This window comes from Petromyzon marinus, chromosome 42 (assembly GCF_048934315.1).
Source record: "Petromyzon marinus isolate PM22_M1 ecotype Great Lakes invasive population chromosome 42, UKy_Petmar_22M1.pri1.0, whole genome shotgun sequence".
Taxonomy (NCBI): domain Eukaryota; kingdom Metazoa; phylum Chordata; class Hyperoartia; order Petromyzontiformes; family Petromyzontidae; genus Petromyzon; species Petromyzon marinus.
Window position 1 is genome coordinate 11,027,932 of NC_133708.1, and position 27,765 is coordinate 11,055,696.

At 46.9% G+C, this 27,765-nt stretch overlaps 1 protein-coding gene across 1 annotated transcript; it reads left to right on the top strand.

Annotated features, from left to right (window-relative positions):
* The first annotated feature begins 4,552 nt into the window (after positions 1-4,552).
* Positions 4,553-26,760, top strand: TRNT1 (tRNA nucleotidyl transferase 1). The gene is made up of 8 exons (XM_032969510.2): positions 4,553-4,915; positions 7,517-7,711; positions 11,427-11,620; positions 14,344-14,482; positions 19,833-19,959; positions 22,806-22,999; positions 24,677-24,930; positions 25,752-26,760. The coding sequence occupies exons 2-8, from the start codon at positions 7,576-7,578 to the stop codon at positions 26,016-26,018; spliced, it is 1,311 nt and encodes a 436-aa protein (XP_032825401.1). The 5' UTR covers positions 4,553-4,915; positions 7,517-7,575; the 3' UTR covers positions 26,019-26,760.
* The last annotated feature ends 1,005 nt before the right edge of the window (positions 26,761-27,765 follow it).

Sequence of the window (27,765 nt, forward strand, 5' to 3'; positions counted from 1 at the left end):
AGTCTTGCACCGGCAAAACTAAAGGAACACTTCTTGAAGCTGCATGGAGACGGGGAATACAAGAACACAACACTTGCTGAATTCAGGGTGAAGAGAGCCAGATTCGATGAAAGGGCCACTCTGCCTGCTCTTGGATTTGTACCTGTTAACAAACCGATCCTGACAGCATCGTACGAAGTTGCTTACCTGATCGCAAAGCAGGGCAAGCCACACACCATTGGTGAAACACTTGTGAAACCAGCTGCATTAAAGATGGCGAATCTGATACTCGGAACAGCGGCCGAAGGTAAATTATCCCAAATTCCCCTTTCAAATGACACCGTCAGTGACAGAATAGAAGACATGAGTAAAGACATCTTGGCTCAAGTAGTCGCGGATCTGATTTCAAGCCCGGCAAAATTCAGCCTTCAACTCGACGAAACCACAGACGTTTCTGATCTAAGCCAGCTTGCTGTTTTTGTATGCTATGTGAAAGACGACATGATAAAAGAAGAGTTTTTATTTTGTAAGCCTCTTACAACAACAACGAAGGCAGCCGATGTGAAGAAGCTTGTGGATGACTTCTTCAGAGACAACAATCTTTCATGGGATATGGTTTCTGCAGTTTGTACGGACGGAGCTCCAGTCATGCTGGGAAGAAAGTCTGGTTTTGGTGCGCTAGTAAAGGCCGATGCACCACACATCATTGTGACGCATTGTATTCTGCACAGGCATGCGTTGGCAACAAAAACCTTACCTCCAAAAATGACAGAAGTATTAAAAACTGTGGTGGAATGTGTGAACTATGTGCGAAAAAGTGCTCTGAGGCACCGCATCTTCAGTGAGCTGTGTAAAGAAATGGGCTCTGAATTTGAGGTACTTCTGCTCCATTCCAATATTCGGTGGTTATCCCGGGGACAGGTGCTGAATCGTGTTTTTGCCATGCGTGTGGAATTAGCCCTGTTTTTGCAAGAGCACCAACACTGCCATGCAGATTGCTTCAAAAATCCTGAGTTCATTCTCATTTTAGCGTACATGGCTGATATATTCGCAGCTCTCAATCATCTCAATCAGCAGATGCAGGGTGGTGGAGTCAATATCATGGAAGCGGAAGAACACCTGAAGGCTTTTCAAAAAAAGCTACCGTTATGGAAACCACGAACAGAGAACAATAACTTCGCAAACTTCCCGCTTCTGGACGACTGTGCAAGTAAGATCGAAGATGTGTCTGGAATCGGAGATATTTCTGTATCCACGGAACTGAAGCAAACAATTGCCACGCACTTAGATGAGCTTGCAAAGTCTCTCGACGGATATTTCCCTACAAGAGAGTCATATCCAGCATGGGTGAGACAGCCGTTCACGTTTGCTGTTGAAACAGCAGATGTCAATGATGAATTCCTCGACGAAATCATTGAAATTCAGCAGAGCCAGGTTCAACAGCAACTCTTCAGAACAACAACGCTCTCAACGTTTTGGTGTCGACAAATGAACAAGTATCCAGTTATTGCTAAGAAAGCCCTGGATTTTTTTATACCATTTGTTACAACATATCTTTGTGAGCAATCCTTTTCGAGGATGCTGGACATAAAAACGAAGAAAAGGAACAGACTTTGCTGTGAAAATGACATGAGAGTGGCACTTGCCAAGGTGAAGCCACGCATATCTGAACTGATCTCTCAAAGGCAACAGCAGAAGTCACATTGATTTCCAGGTATGTAATTTGTTGTGAGTTTATGCATTGTGTTGGTTTTATTCTTTGAACAAGGTAATGTTCATGCACGGCTCATTTTGTGTACTAGTAAAAAACATATCTACGTCTTGAATTTGAAAAAAATCACATTTTATTTTTCACTAAAGAGGGGTTCGGTGAATGCGCATATGAAACTGGTGGGGTTCGGTACCTCCAACAAGGTTAAGAACCACTGCTCTAGATAATATGCACCTGCTCTTGTCCACCACTATATTAATTCCATCTTGGTCCACCATCAAGAACTGCCCTGGATATGCATGCTCTGAAATATTTCTCGGTTGTGGGCTTTATCAAATATCTGCAATTGTTTTGCAAATGTGTTGTACAAACCGTGATTATGAAAACAGTATTCAACCCTAAATAGTAGACGATGTCACGGCAAGCAATGGGAGCGCGGAAACAGTAAATAGTTTGATAATTGGAGTACAATGGAAGTAGAACGGGTTTTTTCAGGCTAAAAGTTACTGGGTTAATTATACAGTGTTTACAAATTGAAATATAGAAAATAAAGGCTAGGAATGAAAGCACATTTCAGATGATGCAGAGCGAGTTCAACGTCACACTTGAGGAAGTAAACGCTGCCCATGACAGTATGAAAAAGCGAAAGCCTTGGCCAGATTGTAAAACTGAATGTCACCATCCATGAAGCGGAAACAGTTGTTCAAACAAAATTATTGGTCCTATTTACTGTTTAGTTTGCTGTCCATCCTCCGCACCTCCGATTAGCACGGTTGTATACGTACGGTGCGAATGAAGTTGAACATACATCCATATATTTAATGGTTTATCGCGAGATTGTATGACATGTATAGCCATCCGAGCTGACATCGTCGTCACCAACTTTATTTTGTCTCACCGGGTAAGAGCTCCAGAGAGTGTCATAGTCTCATTTGCAGTGACCTGGGTTACCAAAGTGGCACGAAATAAAATAACGCATCTTCAATCACGACGCAAATCAGGGCAAAAAAAAACAATTATCACACGAGAAATTAAAAAAATATATTGCGTGAGCGTAAATCAATGTTAAAATAATACATTCGATGTTTCGTAAGTGGTCTTGGGTATATTACGGTACTTTTAGCCTGATCAACGTTTACAATCTGAGTACGACGTTCATAATACAGGTTTTTGGGTTAGGGGCCGTCCATAAATGACATCACGCAATTTTGGACGATTTTTTACCCCCCCCCCCTCGTCACACGACGTCACAAAAAATCAGACCCTCCCCTCTCAAATATGACGTCATAAAGCTTTGCCCCCACCCCCCCCCCAAAAAAAATATAAAACATGCTTCAGATCGCTTTAAACTATTGTCATTGTAGTGCGTATTTAATGTGCCGCTGCAATCTGATGTTGTCGGAGAAAATATTGATCAAAAAGTCTATTTAATGTAGTAGAACGCGTTGTCTATATTTATTTAGAGTTGCGTATTTTGATGTGACGTCACATTTCTAAACCCCCCCCCCTCGTCACACATCGTCACAAATGTCTGACCCCCCCCCCCAGGTGGGTGACGTCATTTATGGACGACCCCTTAGAATAAATGTGTGTCGTAACACTCCACCACCCGACACAGCCAATTCGTAAGGGATTTGTCAGGCAAACAAAACGCCAAATAGTTTACTACTTCAGCCCACCGGCGTGTTGGAGAGTAAATTGTAAATGTTGTGGATTTACTAATTGGCTGTGTCGGGTGGTGGAGGGTAACGACACATTTCTATTCTTTGTGTCTTTCGGTAAAGTCACGTATAGATAGGTTCAAACAAGTAATAAAGTAAACATAAAAAAACTACGACGTTTCGATCGCGAAACAAGCGACCGTCATCAGGTGGGAAAAAGGGGGGGGGGGGGTGGGGAGGCACTAAAGGCGAACTGTTTCATACTTAAGCGAACTCACCTTAAAAACCTTTACTATGAATAATATTGGTCGCGAAAGCCTACGTGTTTAAACCGGGTACGACGCCTGGCCAGTAATTAAAACTAGCCTCATTAGGCGACAGAACAGATTTGTGGAGAACAACCTCCAGTTTGCGTTCCTGAAATCGATGGGGAGATTCCGATGGCATCACTCGTGAGCCCTTCACGTGCGAAGTTGGTGGTGGTGGTGGTGAATCTTGATTTGAAGCTTTGGTGGTGGTGGTGGTGCTGGTGGCGGGGTTTGGGGGTAGATTAATGAATGCGTATAAATTACATTGGGTAGATGCATCGCCGGTTGGGTTATACGTGAGTGGGGGGGGAGTGGGATGGGGATTTTGACTTCAAACTTTCGTGACTGCAGGAATTCATATTCTTTGGTTCCTTCGGTAAAGTCACGCAGATAGAAAATAAAAATTACATGAAAATAAAATTAAACATAAATTTGTTTTTATCATAATTTAATTAAAATAAAATTCAACATACATTTATTTTTTATTTAAATTTCATGTAAATTATATATATTTTTTATTTTCCATCTACGTGACTTAACCGAAAGAACCAAATGAAAGGGATGGTGATTTAAAGCTTTCGTGACTGCAAGGATTCATCTTCTTTGGTTCTTTCGGTAAAGTCACGTAGAATGAGAATAAAATAATAAAATAAAATATCACATTTAAATTCTCACGACGTTTCGGCCACAACACAAGCGGCCGAAACGTGGCCGAAACGTCGTGAGAATTTTATTGTGTTATTTCATTATCAATTTATTATTTTATTCTCATTCTACGTGGTGACTTTACCTAAAGAACCAAAGAAGAAGAAGATGAATCCTTGCAGTCACGAAAGCTTTAAATCGAAATTTAAAATCGCGTTTCATTTTTTTTCCACCCCCCCACCGCGCCGCGTGAAACACGCGGCTCGCCGTAGTTTGCTGAAGGCCGCCTCCGGCCCTGCGAGGAAGACGCGCGCGAGGCTCAGCGTGGCGGCCGTTGCTGCCGGCGAAACACCACGACGACTGCATCGGAGAAACACCACGACGACTGCATCGGCGAAACACCACGACGACTGCATCGGCGAAACACCACGACGACTGCATCGACGAAACACCACGACGACTGCATCGGCGAAACACCACGACGACTGCATCGGCGCTGGCGCTCGCCGACGGAATGGTTCTGACGCGAAACGTTTAGAACCGTGGGCCCGTACGCTAGAACGCCTTCGAAGGGCGTCTCGTCGCCAGCCGTCGGGGAGTTTTTTTTAAAGGCGAGTGACGACCTCCTTGGCGTAAAGGACACCCCACCACCACCTCCCCACCACCACCACACCACCACCTCCCCACCACCACCACCTCCCCAAAATAACCACCGCAGTTTCGAGAGTTTGTCGCAGTAGTTTTTGATTCACGCCTCCGGTAACCGAATGAAAACCGTTGGATAAAACCGGTTACTGCTTTGCCGCGCGTATGTAGCAATGTCTGGGAATGCATCCCTGAAAGCGTGTCGCTGACGTAGTCGTCGTGGCGATGGTGACCGAACTGCGCTCGTAAACTCGAGGTTCGACGGTTCGATCCCAGCTCCCGGCCTGTTTAAACAAACCCCGGCGGGATCTTCTCTCGTCGATCGGCGCGTATTTCGGAGCCGGTAATCAAATCTGCAAAACTCTTTGCCGATTTAAATCGTTACAACAGACCGAATGTTGACATTGTGTACCGTTCAGCCGACTTCCCGACTTGCTGCTGCTGCTGTTGTTGTTGTTAAACTAAGGTTACCAACAGCACCCCGACAATCGTGTATTTTATTATACGGCTGCTAACGTGGAGGGTGAAACGCTGGAATGTTTTATTTTTGTATTTGTGCAGTGTCCTGCGCAAACTCGCTCATTGCGTGTTGCGTGTGGTTATTAATCCGCTAGGGGGCACAGTTGTATCAGTGATTCTCTCGCTGAATAGCCACGTACAGTATTGTAGTCCGTGATCACATCATCTTTAATTCAGTCCTGTCAACCCACACAAGTTACCCCGTATTCTTGTACAGGGAAATTGAGTTTTCAGGTCCATACGGCGTACAGCCGTTTCAATACGGGCAGCAACACACATCTGTCTTTGTGTTTCTCTCTTGTAATGGGACTTTGTAGGATGAACCTAGAGATTTATAGGGGCACGGGGTGACCAATACGGTCTGAATTGGTCTGTAATAAGGTAGGGCACTGATAAGGGCATGCCAGGTATGGTCATTCTGCGTTGGCAGTGGCGCACCAGCACTAATAACACAAACTCCACACAACACGTTAGAGGCAATACCCTGTTCTATAAGGGACACAATGTAATAGCGGACGTTCGGCCAATGTAATGAAGAAGAGCAGTGGCTCTTATCGCCTAATTGCAGAGGAAATGAAGAAAGGTATATTGCCCGGAACGTCGCGTATTACATTTATAACAGGTCTCTCGTCCCTTCACCTGATGAAGGCCGCTTTTGTTGTGGCCGAAACGTCGTGATTTTTGTTATTTTATTTTTTACCTACATGACTTTACCCAATAGAACCAAAGAGTATGGATCCTTGCAGTCACAAAAGCTTTAAATCTAGTATTTGAACTAGATTTAATAAAAACATTCATTTTGTCCAATTCGAGTAATTTGACTTTCGACCTCGTGAATGGCTTTGAAGCAAGGTTGTGGTGTTAAGTGGTGGAAATTCCCCTCGACTGTTGGTGGGAATCTTTCCACCCTTGTTATTCCAGAGGATTTAGGCCAGCATCCACACAGCTGAAGGGGCAGTATTTACATATTACACTCCGTGCAAGCTCTGTAGACTGGACGAGTGAGCTCTTAGCACCTATTTTAGGCCGGCAAGAAGTGAGCGAGGGGGTAATGTTGCCAGCACCATGCCTGGCCACCTTTGTCTTCCCGGTGGAGCACAGCCAACACAATGCTGGCCCTACCGAAACATAGAACCAACTAACCAGCCAGTAACGCTTAGGTCTACCCTAGACTCAAACCATCTCGTGAACAAGCAACAAGTAATAGTTTTTACACTGAACATATAACTCCAACTCTGGTACTTAGCCGGGGCGCCTTATCACTTTTTATTTGCTTCTCAGGTTTAACATTCACACTGTCACGCATAAAATACGAGCACAGGATAGTTTATACATTTATTTATAACACTGACAACGCGACACGCTTGGCTGTGACATGACCAAGAGATAGCACGTTTTCCGCTTGTAAAGATTTGCAAAATTCAAGCCCATCGGCCGCCTCGGCTAATTCTCCTGTATATAACCCATAAATACACGGCATCTGCTTCATGGTGAACATTAAAGTTCCTGTGACAGCCTTCGAAAAATAGTGGCCCTCGTATGCTGGCATCATGGTCTAAGTCCTGTGAATTCCGTATTTTTGTTATTTTTTGTACTTATTTTTTTATTGTACCTAGCAAGGTCCACTGAGCTATATAGTTATCTTTCAGAAGCGACCTGGCCGCAAGTGATGGCTCAATGAAGTGGCTTATCACGTGGAAATGTATGGCAGCCAAACACTCCGAGCGCACGTTTCGTAAATGTGGAAGAAAAAAACCAGAGGACCCGGAGAAACATCCACGCGACCATGGGGAGAACATACAACCTCCACATATACAGACGTCAGGGTTGGGATTAAACCCACGACCTGTATACCACGCGAGGTAGTTAACATCTCACCACCGTGGCACCCCTAATTGCGGAAAATGACACAGCTGCTTCGCCGCTTACTAGCAGAATCTACTGCTCTGTGAAACAGCACGCTGGTGGTAGCTTTGCACCCTAATATCACGAATACCAAATGTGCCACATAATTCTTTATTATTGCTCTTGTTTTTTTTCCCCTTAAGGTTGCATAGCGACACTCGTGAGCCTGGGGTGGAGTAAGTTCACTGGACCCGGCCGCCGCATGCAGCTTATGTTGTGGAGCCGACTCGTGCTGCCTGCCTTCAGGACCCTGCATTCCCGGGTGGAGGGACGCACCATGAGGCTGGGCACCAGCGAGTTCCAGTGCCTCTTCACTGATGGCCTCAAAGCAATTGCCGGTACTGCCTAGCTTCACCACTGCCCCTCCCACCCCCTTCATGAGGCTGTGTGTGTGTGCCTTTATATGTGGAGCGGTAGTGTAGCGGTTAGTGCGCTGTGCTGTGAAACCGGCGCCCCGAGTTTGATTCCCGCTCACGGCCAACACCTGTGACGATTTTCTGAACCTGGGCCTCTCCTTGGTCGACTCAGACTCAAATGAGTACCTGGTGCGATGTGTAAACATTGCGACTGGTGAAACAAATGTTGGCCGGGCGTGGTGCTGGCCACCCACCCCCTCGTGTGCCGTTGCCGGCCTTCAGAGGTACTCGCTAACAGCACTTGCCCCAACAGTCCGCTCAGGCTATATGGGGGATATTTGTCTTTGCCTTTGTTTGTTCGCAAGCCATAGCTGTAGCGTCGAAAAGGTGGAGCAGTAGCATAGTGCGCTACGAACCCGGCGACTCGAGTTCTATTCCCGCTCACAACCAACATCAATGGTGAATATCAGAACTGGTCTCCAAGTCTTCCCTTAGATTGACTTAGCCTCACAAGAGTCGTACCTGGTGTTGCATCTAAACAGAGGCACTGGGGAAACACATGTTAATTGCTTCATTCACTCCTTCCCTTGATGGATTCCTCCCATTGTCTCCTTTGTTTATTATTAAATTCATTATCACGCTTGGTTGTCTAGGAAAGCCGCACTCAATTACAAGACTTTCAGCAGGTTCCTGCCACGTTTTCTCAGTAGGGGGCAATGCTGTCTCTAATTCTGCACTCATAACGTATACATGCAGTCCCCGGGTTACCGAATAGTTAGGTTCCCGAAAAATATCCGTAACCCTAATTTTCCATATGTCGGAAATTGAACAATTTTCCCCCAAATTCAAGATAAAATCCCTTAGCCGGAAATAGTCGTGCCTCCCTTACCGTTTTCTCTCAGTATCGTATCGCGTTGGTCGTGTTTTTATCGCTAACTGTATTGCATCTCTGTACATACGCGATGCACTTCTTATGATCCTTTCATTTGATCAAATATCAACCCTAACACTACCCATACTTAAACTAACGCAACATATACTGTACTTCTAGTTTTAAAGCTTTCGTGACTGCAAGGATCCATACTCTTTGGTTCTATTCGGTAAAGTCACGTAGGTAAAAAAAAAATAAAACAACAAAAATCACGACGTTTCGGCCACAACATAAGCGGCCTTCATCAGGTGAAGGGATCAGGCTGTCTCACTCCAGCGCTGTCCTCGAGACAGCCTGATCCCTTCACCTGATGAAGGCCGCTTGTGTTGTGGCCGAAACGTCGTGATTTTTGTTTTATTTTTTTTTACCTATGTGACTTTACCGAATAGAACCAAAGAGTATATGCTGTACTGTGTCCAATTGTTTATGAATACCGCGAAGCATAGACAAACAAAACAATGACGTAATGCTGCAAAAGGAAAAGAATTACGCAACAAAAACATCCATTTACCTTAGTCCTAGCGGGGCCCGGTGAAGGCGGCGTTTTGGTGGTGAACGTGGCTTTTATGCTCTAAATCAACCACTTTACGCTTGTGAGCAGGTCCTGCGCTCTTGCAAGCACTTGGTCGCTTTCCAGGCATTATTTCAATGCAATTAAGGGTAGTACTGCACTGAAAGTTACGACACGATGTGGCGGGTACAGTATGCTCACGGTAACAATGCAACGGCGTGACTCGGAGTGCGACACAGTACACCGCCGCCTTGGGGGAATATGCGGCCCCGCTTTACGCCTCGCTCCGCTGGATTAATCTGTGACCTCGCCGCGCTGCACTATTTGCGCTTATGTAACTAATGCAAACGTTTACGCATACAGTATACATTTTTTTTAAAAATATGATTTATGGGAGCATTTCCGTAAAGTCGGATTTCCGTAACCCGGGGACTGCCTGTATGTGCATTTCATATGTAAGTTGCTCGTGTTATTAACAGGGCTGCAAGCTTGCACTGGGTATCCTAGGGCGCTCGGTCTTGGTACATATGTACAGAATATATTTGTTTTATTTTTGGCTATATGTTTAATTTTTCTTGTCACATCGCTGCCACGTAGAATGTCTTTGGCTCAAATTAACTCCCGTTATTACTTTCAGGTTGTGATCGATTTGCCATTGATCATTGCTTGTAATTAATTGAATAACTAAATGCATTACACTGATAGTTCACAAGGACAAAGTCGCATGAACTGCCATCCCCAGTTCGGAGCACCTTAGATTGTTTAAACATCCATAGTCTAGTTTCTTTTGGGTTAGATTGCTTAAATATAAGTGTGTTGTTAAACCCACCACCACCCGACACAGCCAATTATTAAGGTTTGTCACGTAAACAGAACATGTAAATTTGCTAAAAGTACAGTACACCGGTCTGTTGGAGAGCAAATCCACAACATTTACAATCTTAGTCTGACGTTTCGCCAGTAATTACAACTAGCATCATCAGGCAGACAGACAGATTTTCTGTTTATATTGGTCGCGAAAGCCAACGTGTTAAATTATTTAACGTCACGCGGGGACATTTTATTTGTTCATTTTTACTTTACAAGCAATTTGTACTTAAATAACTTATCACATTTTCAATGTTGATGAATTGGAGTGAGAAAAGCATGACTTAATTTACGCTTGATAATTGGGCTTCGGAAGTTTACCCCAATAAGTCTTAATTCAATCTTTAAAAGGCTGTGATAAATTATTATTTTCAAACAAATTTGCACTGGCACAATGATTGCCTAAAATTTAACAAAAAGCAATTGGTTATGGAGAGAGATAATTTTAGGGAAAAATATGATCAACAATGACACAATAAAAAATACATGATTAACTAAATACAGGAATCCCCCGCTATAGATAAAGAATGCATTATTGGGAAATGTTCCGTAAGTTGAAATTACTTAAAGCGAACTCTAATTTCCCATAGACAATGTTAAAATCAGGGGTTGAGTTCCGAGTCAACGTTTCTGGAAAAAAAAATGCGTGACCAAGTGGACAAAAATGTGATTATAATTGGACGTACATTTCAACAAACGATAAATACAGATAATTATATAAACCTTATCAGAGATGGTTGAAGAGTTTACTGACGGGAGGCCTCTTGGAGTGAACAGTGGTGGAGTCATGCAGACGAAGGGACAGGGTGACCTGCCTTTTCATCTTGATGATGAAAGCTGGAGGCACAGGAATGTTCACCAGAGGAAGCTGCCTCTCTTCCTGGCTCATCTCTGGACCTTCTGGCTATGATTGCAGAACATTGAAAGAAAAAAAATCCGTCTGAAGACAGCTGGACAGAATTTTTCTTCTTCTGATGGTACAGCTCCTCAGAACAGTGAATGCCATCGGTTAATGTCCTGTTAGCTCTGGAGCTGCTTTTTATTTTTGGATCATCCTCTCTGAAAATGTCTATTGCTACTTCCCAATGAGTAACAACCTCTGATAATCCTTTTGCAGTGAACATTCGTGGTGGTGGTGGAGGTATTTTTTCATCGGCCTCTTCCTCAGCTTATTGTTCTTCCAGCTTCATCAGATCCTCATTTGACAGGGGAGCCCACACGGTGTGATTTGCCCCAGGCCCTTGCTGTGGATGGCCCTGAAGGTCTGATTTGTGAATATCTATAGAAATTGACAGCTTACACCATATACAAATACTGGCATTGTACTTAAGTTGCAGAATGATGTTTTTCTCTTATAATTATTCCTCCCGCCATCGCGTTCGCAACAGCGCTGTTTTCGGAGCACGGGCACGAGCTGCGGATTGCGGGTGGCGCCGTGCGGGACTTGTTGAGCGGCAAGCAACCTCAGGACATCGACTTCGCCACGTCCGCCACCCCGGCACAGATGAAGGAGATGTTCTCAGCGGCTGGCGTTCGCACCATCAACACGCTCGGCGAGAAGCATGGGACCATCACCGCAAGGGTGCGCCCTTCGTCCCACCACCACGATAATCCCCGTCGTGCAAACCATTAACGATTTTGTAATTGTCCATCGCACAGTTTTTCCGCTCTCGCTGTCCGAGAGGGGAGAACGAGAGACCGATTCAGGGAAACCGCAGGCGAGCGAGAAGGCAGCCAGAACCGGTTGCCCAAGCTCTGTGGTCCTACATTGTGATGTTTGATCAACTGCATTGATGAATCTGTATGCATGCGGGAGGAAACAAGAGGAAACCAGAGCGACTGGAGAAAGCTCATGTATGTGTGGGCAGGGGAGGTAACGCTCCCATTCCTGACCAGTTGGAGATGCTTTTGCTGTACTGCCATTCCTCCGGTGAGCCAGAAGATGGCGAAACTTGCCCAGTAGGAAGCTTCACGAATTTGTATGGTTCTCACAACCCTCACAATTTTACAGTCATGCACCGCCAGCGCCCAGCTATACCTATATTTATAATATTTTACACCGCTTTACTTTGGCCCAAGGACCAAAAACCTGGTTTGCTCGGCAGCTGGCATGCCACTCGTGACCCTCTTACGGTCTTTCCCAGGGTTGGTCGGCTCATATCCAACGTAGGTCCGCCAATAATGCACCGCGGGGAATGGTATCAAACTGCGTGCCATATGCTGATTTATGTGGCTGTGAAATGCATCCATGGCATTATTGACAAGAGTAGACCATGATGAGCTAGGGTCATGGCCTAAACCTGGAAGGTTGCCCACGATTGTTAAATTACCCATTTGTTGCTCCATGAATGCTTGTTAGAGCAGAATGCCTCCAAGCTAAGGCAAGCAGAGCATCCTTTTGGGCCAAAGCTGCTGCTGCAAAACAATGCATTTCGTCCTGTAATTGACGCCCACTGCAAAGGCATTCGGCCGGAATCCTCTGGGGAGGGGAGGGGGTAGTGCTACGTCGCCTGTTCGCTCCGGTATATACAGTGAGGGAAAAAAGTATTTGATCCCCTGCTGATTTTGTACGTTTTCCCACTGACAAAGAAATGTTCAGTCTATAATTTTAATGGTAGGTTTATTTGAACAGTGAGAGACAGAATAACAACAAAATCCGGAAAAACGCATGTCAAAAATTTTATAAATTGATTTGCATTTTAATGAGGGAAATAAGTATTTGACCCCATCTCAATCAGAAAGATTTCTGGCTCCCAGGTGTCTTTTATACAGGTAACAAGCTGAGATTAGGAGCACTCCCTTTAAGAGTGTGCTCCTAATCTCAGCTCGTTACCTGTATAAAAGACACCTGTCCACAGAAGCAATCAATCAATCAGATTCCAAACTCTCCACCATGGCCAAGACCAAAGAGCTCTCCAAGGATGTCAGGGACAAGATTGTAGACCTACACAAGGCTGGAATGGGCTACAAGACCATTGCCAAGCAGCTTGGTGAGAAGGTGACAGCAGTTGGTGCGATTATTCGCAAATGGAAGAAACACAAAATAACTGTCAATCTCCCTCGGCCTGGGGCTCCATGCAAGATCTCACCTCGTGGAGTTGCAATGATCATGAGAACGGTGAGGAATCAGCCCAGAACTACACGGGAGGATCTTGTCAATGATCTCAAGGAAGCTGGGACCATAGTCACCAAGAAAACAATTGGTAACACACTACGCTGTGAAGGACTGAAATCCTGCAGCGCCCGCATGGTCCCCCTGCTCAAGAAAGCACATATACATGCCCGTCTGAAGTTTGCCAATGAACATCTGAATGATTCAGAGGACAACTGGGTGAAAGTGTTGTGGTCAAATGAGACCACAATGGAGCTCTTTGGCATCAACTCAACTCGCCGTGTTTGGAGGAGGAATGCTGCCTATGACCCCAAGAACACCATCCCCATCGTCAAACATGGAGGTGGAAACATTATACTTTGGGGGTGTTTTTTCTGATAATGGGACAGGACAACTTCACCGCATCAAAGGGACGATGGACGAGGCCATGTACCGTCAAATCTTGAGTGAGAACCTCCTTCCCTCAGCCAGGGCATTGAAAATGGGTCGTGGATGGGTATTCCAGCATGACAATGACTCAAAATACACGGCCAAGGCAACAAAGGAGTGGCTCAAGAAGAAGCACATTAAGGTCCTGGAGTGGCCTAGCCAGTCTCCAGACCTTAATCCCATAGAAAATATGTGGAGGGAGCTGAAGGTTCGAGTTGCCAAACGTCAGCCTCGAAACCTTAATGACTTGGAGAAGATCTGCAAAGAGGAGTGGGACAAAATCCCTCCTGAGATGTGTGCAAACCTGGTGGCCAACTACAAGAAACGTCTGACCTCTGTGATTGCCAACAAGGGTTTTGCCACCAAGTACTAAGTCATGTTTTGCAGAGTGGTCAAATACTTATTTCCCTCATTAAAATGCAAATCAATTTATAACATTTTTAACATGCGTTTTTCTGGATTTTTTTGTTGCTATTCTGTCTCTCACTGTTCAAATTAACCTACCATTAAAATTATAGACTGATCATTTCTTTGTCAGTGGGCAAACGTACAAAATCAGCAGGGGATCAAATACTTTTTTCCCTCACTGTAAAACCAATCAACGTCCCCTTTTATTAGCTCTCGCATTAGTCTACCGCTCCAGCCGCGGGTGCGTTCCATCAGCAAGCTCGTTCGGCGGGCCGAAGCCTCGGCTTACCTACCGGGTGCGTCCTCTTGCGCGCTCGCACCCACTCGCTTCCCTCGGCATGTCCCCTCGTCTGCAGGTGCACGAGCAGAACTTTGAGATCACGACGCTGCGAGTGGACGTGACGACGGATGGCCGCCACGCCGAGGTGGAGTTCACCACCGACTGGCAGACGGACTCTGAGCGGCGTGACCTCACCATCAACTCCATGTTCCTAGGCAGGTGCCCCCCTCCCCCGACGGGGATTTTGTGCCGTGACCACGCACGCTCCGTTTTGACTCCAGTCACTCCTCGCTCACTGGCGGTCTACCACCTCGTTACCAATATTATATCGTTGCTGCCGCCGTGGTTACTGGTCCGGTGAACTTGCCACTCATTCATTCCTCCACCCATGTTGAGGACTCGGTCTGCCTTGATTGTGTCATCATTCAATCCACATTGCGTTCGAGCATCACCGCTGCAGGTCACGATACTTCTCATTCTGCTTCATTCCTCGCACTGCTCAGCTTGGGAATTCCCTCCTAGTGTTTCTCCCCCCCCCCCCCCCCCCCGCAAGCCCTTACAATTACCTTGCTCCATTAAAGAAACATGTTAACTTTCATCCTTTACATCTTCGATGGTGATGTTTTTTTGTTGGTTGCCATTTGACATTGTGGGCCTTTGGGCCTGTGCTCACAAAACTAGGTGAAAAAGCCCACTCTGTGTTGTGCCTGACCTATCCACTGCTGGACGAACAGTGGGCCGAGTATACCGAGACTCGTGTCTGCAGCCCTGTGCAAGTGCAGACTACATCACTACTACCTTTCACGACTCTTTAAAAACTTCCTCTTAGTCCATGCCTTCACACCCACTGAATGAGCACCTTCTCTCATTGCCTGCTTGTGCCCCTCCCATTCCCTCCCATTATTTCATTGCTCCGAGACGTTTGTTATATTATCAGGCACGTTACAGATGTAGGTTGTTTCACAACTTTCGTCCGCCTTTTACCCATTGCCACTTATAAATTGGCAAAATTTTGGTGAATGTGTGCCGCGCAAGTTGGTTTTCTAAGGCGTGTACTCACGGCTTGGAGATTTGCTGATTCCACATTGCATCTTTATAATGAACGCGTGGTATTAGCTTGGAGAACGAAGCACTTAATTGCCAAGATATGTACATGTGATGCCACAGTTTTAGAGCTGGGATATAGAAAAGTTTGGATGGCATTGAGCTCTCAATTGAAGGTTAAAATGCTGGACTAGATCAACTCGGCTCATTTGTCCCTTCAGGGTCTCTAAAATTGGCACCACCTGGTTAGTGTCACTCAACATGAGGTCGCGAGTGGGAGTCCAGTGCGGGAAGTAGTTCCCGCCACAGGAATTTAATTCTTTCAACTGGCTCAAGATTTAATCCTGCTGTCAGTCGGGACTGCTGTATATCTTGATTCGTGATGCACATGTCAATCTTCTGCTGGATGAAAGCCTTCCCCATGCCATCCTGGTGATGGAAGTCGTTTGGCTATACCGCACCACACGAGTGAGTGCGGCAGTGGTTGGCACAGTGCGCTAACCACTCCGCCACCTCTCGCCAATCTCAGGTTTTAATGTTTTTTTTTATATTTGGCTTATCATTGGCTGATACTGTGAGCCCATTCTGGAAATATTACTGAAGGAAAGCAATAACCCTGCTCTAAGCCATCTTTGCCAGTTTCGGAGACCAGCAGTGCCTATGTGATGGAAGGGAGCATAGATATGGGAATAAAATAAAATATTTTTTCCGCACTGCTGTCTGCCGCCCAAAACATAACCCCATAGCATTCATGCATGGTGGGCAACGATCCAAGTACTCGCCAGGCTTTGTCCTGCTTATGCTTAGCTTCTGCAGTCTTTTGAGATCAGGTGCATGTTGAGTGATTTGGTTATACGCGTGGATTGGTGATACATCGGCGGCAGTAATAATAATAATACACCCATAATGGTGCTGTAGTAAAAAAAAACTGCGCACTAATACGAGTGCAGCCTCACAGGAGCACGCATTGTTACACCCGTAGGGACTCTACGGAGTTACAACTCTGTTCCTCATTGACCAGGCCCCTTTAGTCCTGCGGGACCTTGCTCCAGTGATACAGATCTCTTGCAGTGCGGGACATTGCAAACGATGGGCAGCCAATAAAACCCAGAAAAAAGTGTCCTCGCGTGACACACCCATTTACGAGCCCGCACTGCAGTAGTTTACTTTGGGGAAAGAAAAAGAAGAAACTTCCAGTCTACAGAGGGTAGGATTTGCAGTCATGGTCCGCTTGGCCGAGGCTACACGAATCTGTGGGAGAGACTCCGAGTTGCCCTGAATTTTGTTCAGCGGCGTGCAAAACTGTCTGCTCTAAAGAAGATAGATGGATGGTCTGGGACCGGCTTTTGTGGGGGGAGAGATTTTTCTATTTATTCCTGTGTCTCTATCTCCCTTTTTCAGACCAAATAGCTTGGGGCCCTATATTTATTTTGGTCATTTGTGGTCTATCTGATTGTTAGAGCCACAACACAGGGGGGTAATAAAAGGGAGGACATTGCTGTAACTTTTGTTTAAACGCTTACTACCTGTGTCCAAACATGTTCTTTGTTTACTCTGCAACAGCCTTATCCAAACCCGATGGCCCTTTGCATGATTTACCAATTTGCTGGAAAATGTGAATTCTTTATAAAACTGATTCAGTCCACCTTATCTAAATGAAGTTTAATCTCTGAGCCCGGTCCAAACATTATCATCACGAACCGTTTATACTGGGATTGTGTACAGCTTTTTTATCAGCAACTTGGGCAATTTTAAATTAAGGCGGTTATTTATTTTTCTTTCTAGGGGCATTTGTTATTTAACAGACAACACTTCAAAGGGGAACATTTCCACACTTATAAATTATACACGCTACATTACAGTAATATATACGTCACACCTAGTAATTTAAGTGTAATTGTTAAATATGTTAAAGGGTGTCAAGTTTTTGAGATGTCTTTTTTGGACATTTATGTTAACACTGCTTCTTGTGCAGTAGAATGAATGGCTGTCAACACTCTCTTTGTGCACATTATTAAAACATAAATTCCTATATGCATAAATACAAATAATGCCCTCCAATGCAGTCGATACATCATTCTAAGTGAATAAACGCAGCCCGCGTGTATACGCTGAGCCTAATTTGTGCTGAGACACGGCAGGCCTCCGTACTAAAGGCAGATGTTGACTTGTGCGCGTCGTAGTAGTTACATTTGATATGAACCGACACGTTGCACTTTGTGAGCGGAGAATGCAGACGTGGATGTCTGATTTGCATATTTAATCAACTCCTGGATCTGCATTTCCTTCGTCATGAAAAGCCTTTGCATATTTGAAATGTGGACATGTTGTGAATACAAATTGTGATTTTAATGCATTGGGCCTAACCATGCCCTTATTTGTCGGTGAGAGCCATTTCACATAGCTTTAGGCAAATGTGTAGCCCTGCAATTTGCGGTTCATGCCACACCGTTCCATTAGTGGGAGCTTTGGAGATCCACTCTAGACGGTGTTTTTGGCCTGCTCTTCCACACTGGCCACACCGTCTTGAAAGAGGGCGAGAGTTCCCCACACTTTACCCCAACACTCAACCTGCCAGTCTACTGACTTGTGGACCGGCGTATGCTGCCGAGTTGAAACTTGGGGATTTAAGAAACTTCCCCTTAACATAAATGTTGCTTATTTGCGGCGTTTTTTTCTTAATTGGCCATGCATTTTATATTCTTGGGTCTTTCGGTAAAGTCACGTAGATAGGTTCAAAGAAAATAACAAAAAAATATTATTTGAACCTATCTACGTGACTTTACCGAAAGACCCAAGAATATGAATTCCTGCAATCATGAAAGCTTTAAGTCAATATTTAATTATTTTATACACACTAAAATACAAGTTTTAGAACAAACTACATCACATCATAAAAAATATATATGCAATACATGTATTTTGTGATAACGGTGTGGGATGATGACTCCTTGTTTTGATAATAAGGATGTTAATATTCGTTTTTTTCTGCCATGATGATTGTAATTTTCAGTACTTTTAGCCACAATACGTGGCAAATGGTATAATATACACACATAACAGGTCAATTAAACACATTCCTGCGGAGGGAGCTGGTAGGAACGTTGGGTTGCTCGGTCAATGGCCAGGGTCAACGGCGGTGTGGTGTATTCCGCAAATATGCCCGACTGTGAGGGCGGGCACAAGCCGGTGTGAGTAGGTTAAACGTTGAGTTTTATAAGGGCACCACGGGGTGACCAGCCCATCCCCACCCAGCCCTACCCCACCCAGCTCCACCCCTCCCACCCCCCACCCAGCCCCACCCCTCCCACGTGGACAGACATCCACAGACATACACAATTAATCCCCTGCCTCCTGTAAATTAATCCCGGTTGGGCTTCCAGTCCACTACGTTTCCTACCAGTAATACAACTACAGGCTGTGTTTTTACTGTAAGAGCAAAGGAAAATCCCAATGTTTGGCCGACTGATCGTTAAATCCTCCTTCCTCTCGGCGATCACGGTGGCGAAGTGTTAACTCCGTCGCCTGGTGGGTTCGATCACGCCTGGTGTACAGGAGGAGGTCGTGGGTTCGATCACGACCATGGCGCCTGCATATTTGGAGTTTGCATGTTGTCCCTGCTGTCGTGTGGATTTTTCTCCAGGTCCCCCGGTTTTTCAGTCCATAGAATCAACACGCGTTTTAGAGTATTTGGCCGCTCTAAATGTCCACATGATAAGCCACTTCTTTGAGCTATCCTTTGTGGCTGGATCACCTCTGAAAAAAAGCTGTATAGCTCAGTGGACCCTACCTGGTAGCATAAAACGTTTAGTTAGTAATTTAATGAACCCATTTATTTTATGAATATTTCTACCGAATCAATAACTTGAAAGCCTACATGTACCGCATTCCCCTGATTATAAGACACTCGGGAAAATAAGACAAACCCAAAAACTTGTGCCCTGTGTCAATAATTGTGTAAACATATAGTTACACACATACCACTACCAGATTATAAGACACACTCCCAACTTTTGCTTTAAACTACAGTGGGGAAAAAAGAGCATCCTATAATATCGCATCTTGCTACACGAATCCTAAAGTGTCATTGTCATGTCTCCGTTATGCACAATGTGTAATTATACGACGAAGCGGTCGGTCTATTTCGCGTGAGGCTCATCGAGCTACTAAGCTCTTTTCCAACGGAGACCCGGCCAAGACGGCCGATTCATTAGCACGCACGAGGATTGCGAAGTACAAACGCAGGAAGAGTTAATAAACATGACTAATCTAGCTAGCAATCCAAAGTGAGGTTGTGCATGACATTAGTGAGAGGAACTCGTATATGGCATCTCAAATGGCATTCATGCACGGCATGACTTACAATTGCATTTAATTTGTAAATTAACACATTCCAAAAATGGCATTCTTAAGTTCCATACAACATCATAGCATGCACTACACATAGCAGGCATGACTCTACGATCGATGCCGACAGCTACGAGGCATCGTGAGGTGAAGCCCTGTGTCGTGCGTCGCCAGGTCTCGATGGGACACTTTACGACTACTTCAACGGGATGGAGGACCTGAAAAATAAAAAGGTGCGCTTCGTAGGAGACCCAGAGAAAAGGATCCAGGAAGATTATCTCCGCATCCTGCGATATTTCAGGTGCGTACTCTTTTCATCTGTCCGGAGCTGTGGCGCAGTGGTTCTCAGACTGCACCAATGAACTTGCAAACCTGAGTTCCAGTTCTGACCCTGGCTAACATAATTGATGTGTGATATCTGAATCTATCCTGTCCTGCATGCCCCCCACCCCTTCCACCCCCCCCCCCACCTTCCTCCAGGAGGGTCCTGTAATGTGTTTTTAGTGTAAGGGTAAATCAAAGAATCGCCAAACTGCGACTGCGGTAAAACCCAAAACATCAAATGCATCACCGACAAGTGCACCATCCACACACACCCTGGCAGGATCGCTGCAATCCATACAGCGTCTACTGCCGCCTTGGATTGGTTGAAGGACCTTAACATTCAACTATGACATCGATACACACTTGCTCTCCCCTCTCCCCTCCCATGCCATGCGAAAGAAGGAGAGGGTCGGGGTAACGATTGCTGGATTCCTATTCGCGTAACTTCTCAGCAAACGTACCACGGGGTTGATGTCCGGAGCCGGTTGACGACGCTGATTTGTGCTGCCTGTGTGCGTTGCTCAGATCGAGAGAGCAGTGCGTGAAGGTCTTTTCTCCAATACAACAGGAGGATTACACGGTGTTCCCCAATTAAGTAATTTACAAGTAATTTTCAAAATAAAGGTTTTTTTTGGTGAGATCGCATAAATATTAATGTGCCGTTAACCCACATTATTCACAATTGTGAATATTGTGGGTTTACTCTCCCAACACGCTATTGTGCTACAGTAGTAACTAATTGGCACGATTTGTTGACGTGACAAACCTCACTAATTGGCTGTGTCGTGGTGATGGGTTAACGACACATTTACGCGTTCTAACCCAAACACCTTATTATGAATGATGTTGGTCACGGAAGCCTATGTTAAACTCATTTTCAAAATTTGGCACTTGTACATACATTCAAATACCGTACGTGGAACCGAGCCTTGGTACTCGAATAAGTTTCCCACAATTTTTTTGGCTCACTTTTAAACCACTTACCACTCCTACATCAGAATTCATGGCTCAGCACTTTACGTGATTGATTTCACGAAATGGTGCTTTATTATAAGAACCAGACTCTTGCTAATATTGTGAAACAATTTGTAATAAATCATTTATGTAGAGAGAGGGAAAAAAATCCCCCGTCTGCTGAACTTGGCTGAACAAGTCTGGCTTTACTTTTCTTTGAAAATCAATATTATGAATCATTCCAGAGAAATAACACAATGGGTGTCTGCGAGAGCAATCAAGCCGCTATACACTTGTGTATAAGTAGTCTTTACATTCATTGATTTTTGCGGGAGGTGCAGTCTCGTGGAGGATATATATTTCTTCAACGCCAACCTATTCTGCGTCTCGTAAAATAGACGGACGTGATGTCTGTTTTTTTTGTGTGTGTCGGTGACTTGAAAACCATATAATTTGTTTTTCGGTGCAATAAAGAAAATAAAGATTGTGATGAATGAGAAAGGATCAAATTAAAGTCACAACCGGAAATGAAAAAGGGAACTTAAAATGTATTGTTAATTGGCACTGAAGCTTTGAGAATACTTTTTTATACAATGCTCTTTAGGTGGCCCGATGACTCGCATCATGTTAGACCACTGAGCCATCACTGCTGGCTGCATTGATGCTCGGGCAGCCACGCCTGCTTTAAGCCAGATTTACAAGTGTAGCAACAGCCAAATACTCCAAAGTGGCTACATAAGAAGCACTCTGGTGTCATTCTTCACCTTTATTCCCTGATGTGGAAGGGTGATGCCCTTGCGGAATGAGCATTCCAAAAATACCTTTTTTTTTCCTCGCGCATTTCGGGTGACAATTGGTGATAAAATACCCAAGACCTGAACATCTATTTGATGAAGTGCTGAGCGCGTAGACGTTAACGCTCTCTGGCCGGGTGGCTGTGTGCATGGCATGCTTGGTCTCACGTTTGGAAGGTTGCAAGTTCGTACCTCGGTCAAGAGATTCGCTCGACCCATCGTTTCTCCAGGGCGGTTAAATAACTCCCGCTTGGTGGGAAGTCAACAGTGGTCGCGTATTGGAGAGACTGGCCTGTGGAATTGCTACAACTGTTTGGAAGCCACCAGTGGAGATGAGCGGCTGCCCCATTGATGTTCATTGAGTCGGGAGCCACTTTGACCTGTTGACTTTTTGTTTTTGGAGGGTGGCTTGTGTGTGCGTGGCAGGGAGCAGTAGTGTAGCGGTTAGCGTACTGTGCTCTGAACCCGGCGAACCGGGTTCGATTCCCGCTCACGGCCAACACCAGTGATGATTATCTGAACCGGTTCTGGGGCCTCTCCTTAGGACGACTCAGCCTCAGTTGAGTACCTGGTGGGGTGTGTAAACATCGACAGTAGGGAGACAAAGGCAGCGTCTCGTGGTGCTGGCCACCCACCCCCTCATGTGCCATTCCGGCCTTCATTGGTGCTACTCGCTAACATCACTTGCCCAACGGTATGTTAAGGCTATACGGGGGATATTTGTCTTTGCAGTGGCAGGACAGTGGTTAGTGCATTGCGGAAACAAATCTAGCCACCTGAGTTTTGATTCCAAACCTTAGCCCACATGAGTGGCAGTTAGCTGAACCTGTCCTTGGCGCCCCCTCCCCTCGATTTCGCTTCGGCCAGCTTTAAAGTGACCGCCCGCTCCAGTGTGCCGACAACTCGCTCGGCGCTCGGGAGACAAAGTCGGCCGGGCCCGGTGCTGGCGAAGCCCCCCCCCCCCCCACCCTCACGTCCCTGTGCCGGCGTGAATGGGCCCTCGCTAACGGCGCTCGCCTCGACAGCCCGTGTAGAGCAGACGCTTGATCTCAGTCCGTGTACGTGGCGCTTCCAGGTTTTATGGATCCGTGGCCGAGCACGCGGACGCGCACGAGCCGCAGACGCTGGTGGCGATCGAGCGCAACGCGGCCGGGCTGGCCGGCATCGCGGGGGAGCGCATCTGGGTGGAGCTGAAGAAGACGCTCATGGGAAACCACGCGAGTCACCTCTTCGCTCTCATCTACAAGCTCGGCGTGGCACCACACATAGGCACGGCGTGTTCATATAATAAATCCGGTATTTGACCGGAAGCGTCGGCTTCCTGGAATGCATTGTAAGGTCGCACTCAGTACAGACAAAGCGCTTGCCACAAATGAACCAGAATAGCTTGCTGGTCTCCTCAAGGAGCATAAACCCTCACACACGTGATCCGAGCAGTGGCGGCTTTTGCCTAACCATCGACCAAAGACGGTCACCGCATCACGCCCTTTCAGATGCGCTTCTGCGGCCATCTGGAACGCTCTTCCAATATTAGGAAGCCACAGGAGCTATGCACTTTGAAATCTAGATTGAAAGCTCATTTGTTTAGAACTGCTTTTTATATATAGTTTGTTGTCCTTCCCCCGCACCTCTGATTAGCATGGTTGGCTCCGTAAAGTGAGAAAGAAGTTCAGTGTACATATAATAGTTATCATGATAGCCGAGATGCTGCCGCGGCGGTGTAATGGTTAAGCACACTCGACTTGCAATCCGGAAGACGCCGGTTCAATTCAATCTCCAGTTGAAGCAATGGGTGAGCTTATTAAATCCCCTCCCACTGCCGCTGTTCACCCAGCCATATAAATGGGTACACCACAGTCAATCAGCAGGTCGTGTCGATGGGTAGGAGAGATGGCCAATGTACTGTCCATTAGAGGGGCTCTCGAGAACGAGTGGGCAGGCCGTTGTGCGAACAGCATCTTAAACAAGCAATTGAAGGGGGCTGCACCTGAATTTTACATCGGGACTTAAACCCGGTGGGGCCTGTTCGCCTAAAATCACGCCACCCCGTCTGGATCACAGCAGCCTCGCTCCACGCCACAAATACAAACGAAGGCGAGAGATGGAAGCGAGAGTCTGGACCGAGCCACGTGGCCGATGCGGCCACCTGATGCACAAATGGCGCGTCAAAAGATTCAGGGCGGCCCTTGCGAGTGTACGGCCACGAATCCCAAACCATCGACCGCATCCCAAACACTCCGTTGCTGGTGCTGCCTTCACTCCTTTAAAGGAGGAATGGACGAAATCCACTCTGCGTCTGAACAGACAATTGCGTGGATAACAACATCTAAAATTACATCTTTAATCTGCTGCTATCAATCCATACGAAAGAAGGAGAGCTGAATTCTAGTCGTTGCCTCTGTCAACGTTGTCACATTGTGTGAATGGATGCACCGCAGACAGATGGCAGGGTTGTGTGCGGTTTGGGTGGGTACTAATTTCTGTGAGAATATGTACGAGCAGCGTGGGAAGAGTACCCCAAATATCTCGTGAGAGAGACTCTCTGGAGCTCTCTCGTAGAGGCCCAATAATAATCGGCGGCTCATTGTTAGATGCTTGCACAGGTGACGCGTTCATTTGTTTGGCCGAGTCAGGTGCTGGGAGAGTCTTAACGACATGAATTTGGCACTTCTTCACATGCTATTAAGAAGGGTCATTGCCAGAAACGTCTCCGACTATATGTATTTTTATACGAATACCACGCAATGTTATTGACGAATGTGTTGATTTGTGTTGTCGTGCATTCGTGCATTCGTGCATTCGTGCACCACTGCCAACGTAGCAGCAGCAGCAGCCACAACATCACCCACTGATTCAACCTGAAAAATTTGTCCGAGTCATCACGCGGCCCCATAACCCGCACGCCCGTCTCTCGCCCGCACGCCGCCCCACCCGCCACGCGTGCAGGCCTGCCATGCGACGGGAACGTGGGCGAGCTGCAGCGCGTGTGGGAGCGCTCGCGCGCCTCCGCCCCGCGCCCCATCACGCTCCTGTCGGCGCTCCTGCGCTGCGCCGACGACGTGGGCCACCTGGACGCGCGTCTCCGCCTCTCCAAGGACGAGCGCAACCTGGCGGCGTTCGTCGTCAAGCACCGCGGGGAGCTGCGTCCCGACGCGGACGGAGACGACCCGCTCGGCTCCATCAAGGCCTTCGTCACCGACGTGAGAGCCGTGCCGCCACCGCGTTTGCAGGCGCGACAACGGTGCAGTCAAAGGCGTTTCGCGTTCGTAACATTTTTCCCGAAGCGTGGCGCTATGTCCTTCACAGCGCCTGGACGCGCGTCGCTCGGCTCCATCAATAGTCCTCATCGCCGACGTGAGCGCCGAACCTCGTGGCGTCACAGTGGTTACAATAACAATGACGGTGTAGTCATCGGATATATTTGGCATTCGTAACATTTCCGTAGCGTGGGTGTATGTTGCACCTTGGCGTTATCCAACTGTAACGCACGTGTCGACCAGGAATACAAAGAGGCGCTTGCGGTGACAGAAGTGACCGAGCTCGCGAAAAGTGGAAACGCTGCAGCACTCGATTAAAGCGGCTGTGACGCTTGAAAGGAGTGATAAATATCGTGCTAATCGGAGGTGTGGGGAGGAAGGGCAATAAACTAAACACAAAAAGCATTTATAAAAGAAATTAGTTTTTCGAACTAGATGTAACAGTGCACAGCTCCAGCGGCTTCCTAATATCGAAAGGAAGAGCGTTCCAGACGGCCGCAGAAGCGGATCTGAAAGCGCGCGATACGGTGACCACCGTCTTTGTTCGATGGGCTCGCCAATAGCCGAGTTTGCGTGACCGTTTATGCTCTTTGACGAGATCGGCGAGCTATCGCGGCTCATTTGCGGCTCATTTGCAGGCAAGCAACGGGGGGGACAAGGCAGCGCAGATTTTCCGGTCACGACACCCTCGTCCCAGCGTACCGCCTGCGCCCTTAACGGGCGCTCACCGACCCGCGCGTGTGCCCGATGGTTGTCGCCCGCAGGCGCGTCCGCACGGGGAGGCGAAGGCGCGCGCGAGCGAGCTGCTGCGCTACCTGGGCGAGGCGGGGCCCGCCGTCGAGCTGGATGGCTGGAGGCCGCCGGCCTTCCCCGTGAGCGGCCACGACCTCCGCCGGCTGGGCCTCACGTCCGGCAAGGAGATCGGCACCGAGCTGCAGCGCCTGCGCGCTCTCTGGCAGCGCTCGGGGTACCGCGCTGACAAGGACGCTCTGCTGGCCAGCGTCCGCCAGGGCCCGAAGCCGAAGTCGTGACGGTCGCTCCGCTCGTTCTGTTTGTTCGTTAGTTCATCCGCTCGTTTGTCATCTCGGTCATTGGTTGTTCGGAACGGTCAGAAATGCCGTTTTTTGCGGAAATTATATATATTTTTTTGGCAAACCACATCCACCGAGGAGTGGATTGAACCCCGTAGTGGATTGATTTAAATTATTAGCGTAAAAACAAACTTATCGGCGGGATTGCTGTGGGTGGTGCTTTAAATTGTGGCGTCTTTTACGGGGCAAAAGCGATGTGTTGCTGTTAAGAAGTAAGTTTTTGGGGTGTTTTTTTGTTTAAGTTAACATTTTAAAAGCACGCAAACCAGGATATACACACAGCTCCTCGCGGGTCAGTTATTGGCTTTAACAAAACATAAATCCTCTTGTAAACGGCGGCTGCTCGTCTTGCGACGGCTGAATTTACTCTGTGACGCACATTTTGCCGAGGGGCAGGTTGGGATAGAAAAGAAGTGTAAAAGCTGCGAGTAAAATACAGCGTTGACAATTACTGGCAGGCATTTGGCACCCCGGGGAAATCGGTGAGCAGTAATGCATGTCCCCATGAACAGGGCAACTCGAGTTCGATTCCCGTTGTGGAATAATCGGCGGTGGCGCTAGACACGGGCAAATTCGGCAAAAGTTGGTGGCCCCAAGTAGTGCAGTGGGCTCTGGATTTATGAAAACTATAGGGACAAAGCAAAAGTCAGAAAAAAATATTTCAATAAACATCAAAACTTAATTTGTTTCATATTTCATTTGACATATTCCTTGTCTCGTCTACAGCTCGTTCCGCCACGGCCGTCTCAGCTGTATCTCTATTATCGTCATTTCTGTCGCCTCTATCTCTTGTATATTCTGTCGCCTCGCTGCGAGTAATATACGAACCAGTCCTGGTGGGTCCCTCCACCCCACCAAGCCACACTGACGAGTGTGGAGAAGTGCGGTTGGGTAGCCACCGTGACCGATGACGTCGCTTCCGTATACCAGAGAAAGAAGGAGACGGCGATACATATGTAGGGATGCGTGTTGCGTGTTGGACGTATTTCGCACCACCGTAAGTAGCCGACCGTGCTAATCGGAGGTGTGTGGGGGGGGGGGAAGGACAACAAACTAAAGACAAAGCAGATATGACGTAGGGAGGGAGGCCTTCATCCGGCAGTAAGTTGACAACGGAGCTGCACACATCATCATTATGATGTGTGTTTGCTTCCTCTTAACCTATCGTGGGGGGAGATATGTACCGTCACGGGACTGTGCCGGGGTTCGGGGAGGTGGATGGGGGGGGGCATTGCTGGGGTGTGTGGGTCGAGCGAATGCATAAATCTCTCACAGGTCAGTCATCCCCCCTGAGCCAATGTGCCTTGACCAATATTTACCCATCAGTAAGCTCATGTAAATATTAGGGCTCCTGTGTGCACGCATGAGTGTGAACCAAACACGATAGGATTGCATCGAAAACCATCCACGGTCCAGTAAGGCGTGTGGCGTTCAGTCGCCGATACTTATTTTACGCCTGCATAACAGCACGTGTATAAGATTGTGTGTATATAGTTTGCCGTACTTGGATAGATTCTAGTCGCTACAGTAATTATATTGTGGGTTCTGTTATGCGGTACATCCTTGTGGGTTTTTTGTTGTATTTCACGTCTGAAACCAATGTACAGAAAGCCCCTTTGTCAATCCACTGCCGGATGAAGTCCGCTCCGCGCCGTGTCAGTTACATAGATCGTTGCACCGTGCATGG

What these genes read in the sequence shown, in the direction of transcription:
- TRNT1 (XM_032969510.2), top strand. Translation starts at nt 7,576, where the DNA reads ATGCAGCTTATGTTGTGGAGCCGACTCGTGCTGCCTGCCTTCAGGACC. An exon ending in TGGCCTCAAAGCAATTGCCG is followed by an intron (nt 7,712 to 11,426) that starts GTACTGCCTAGC and finishes CGTTCGCAACAG; the next exon opens with CGCTGTTTTCGGAGCACGGG. An exon ending in CGCATCCTGCGATATTTCAG is followed by an intron (nt 19,960 to 22,805) that starts GTGCGTACTCTT and finishes TGGCGCTTCCAG; the next exon opens with GTTTTATGGATCCGTGGCCG.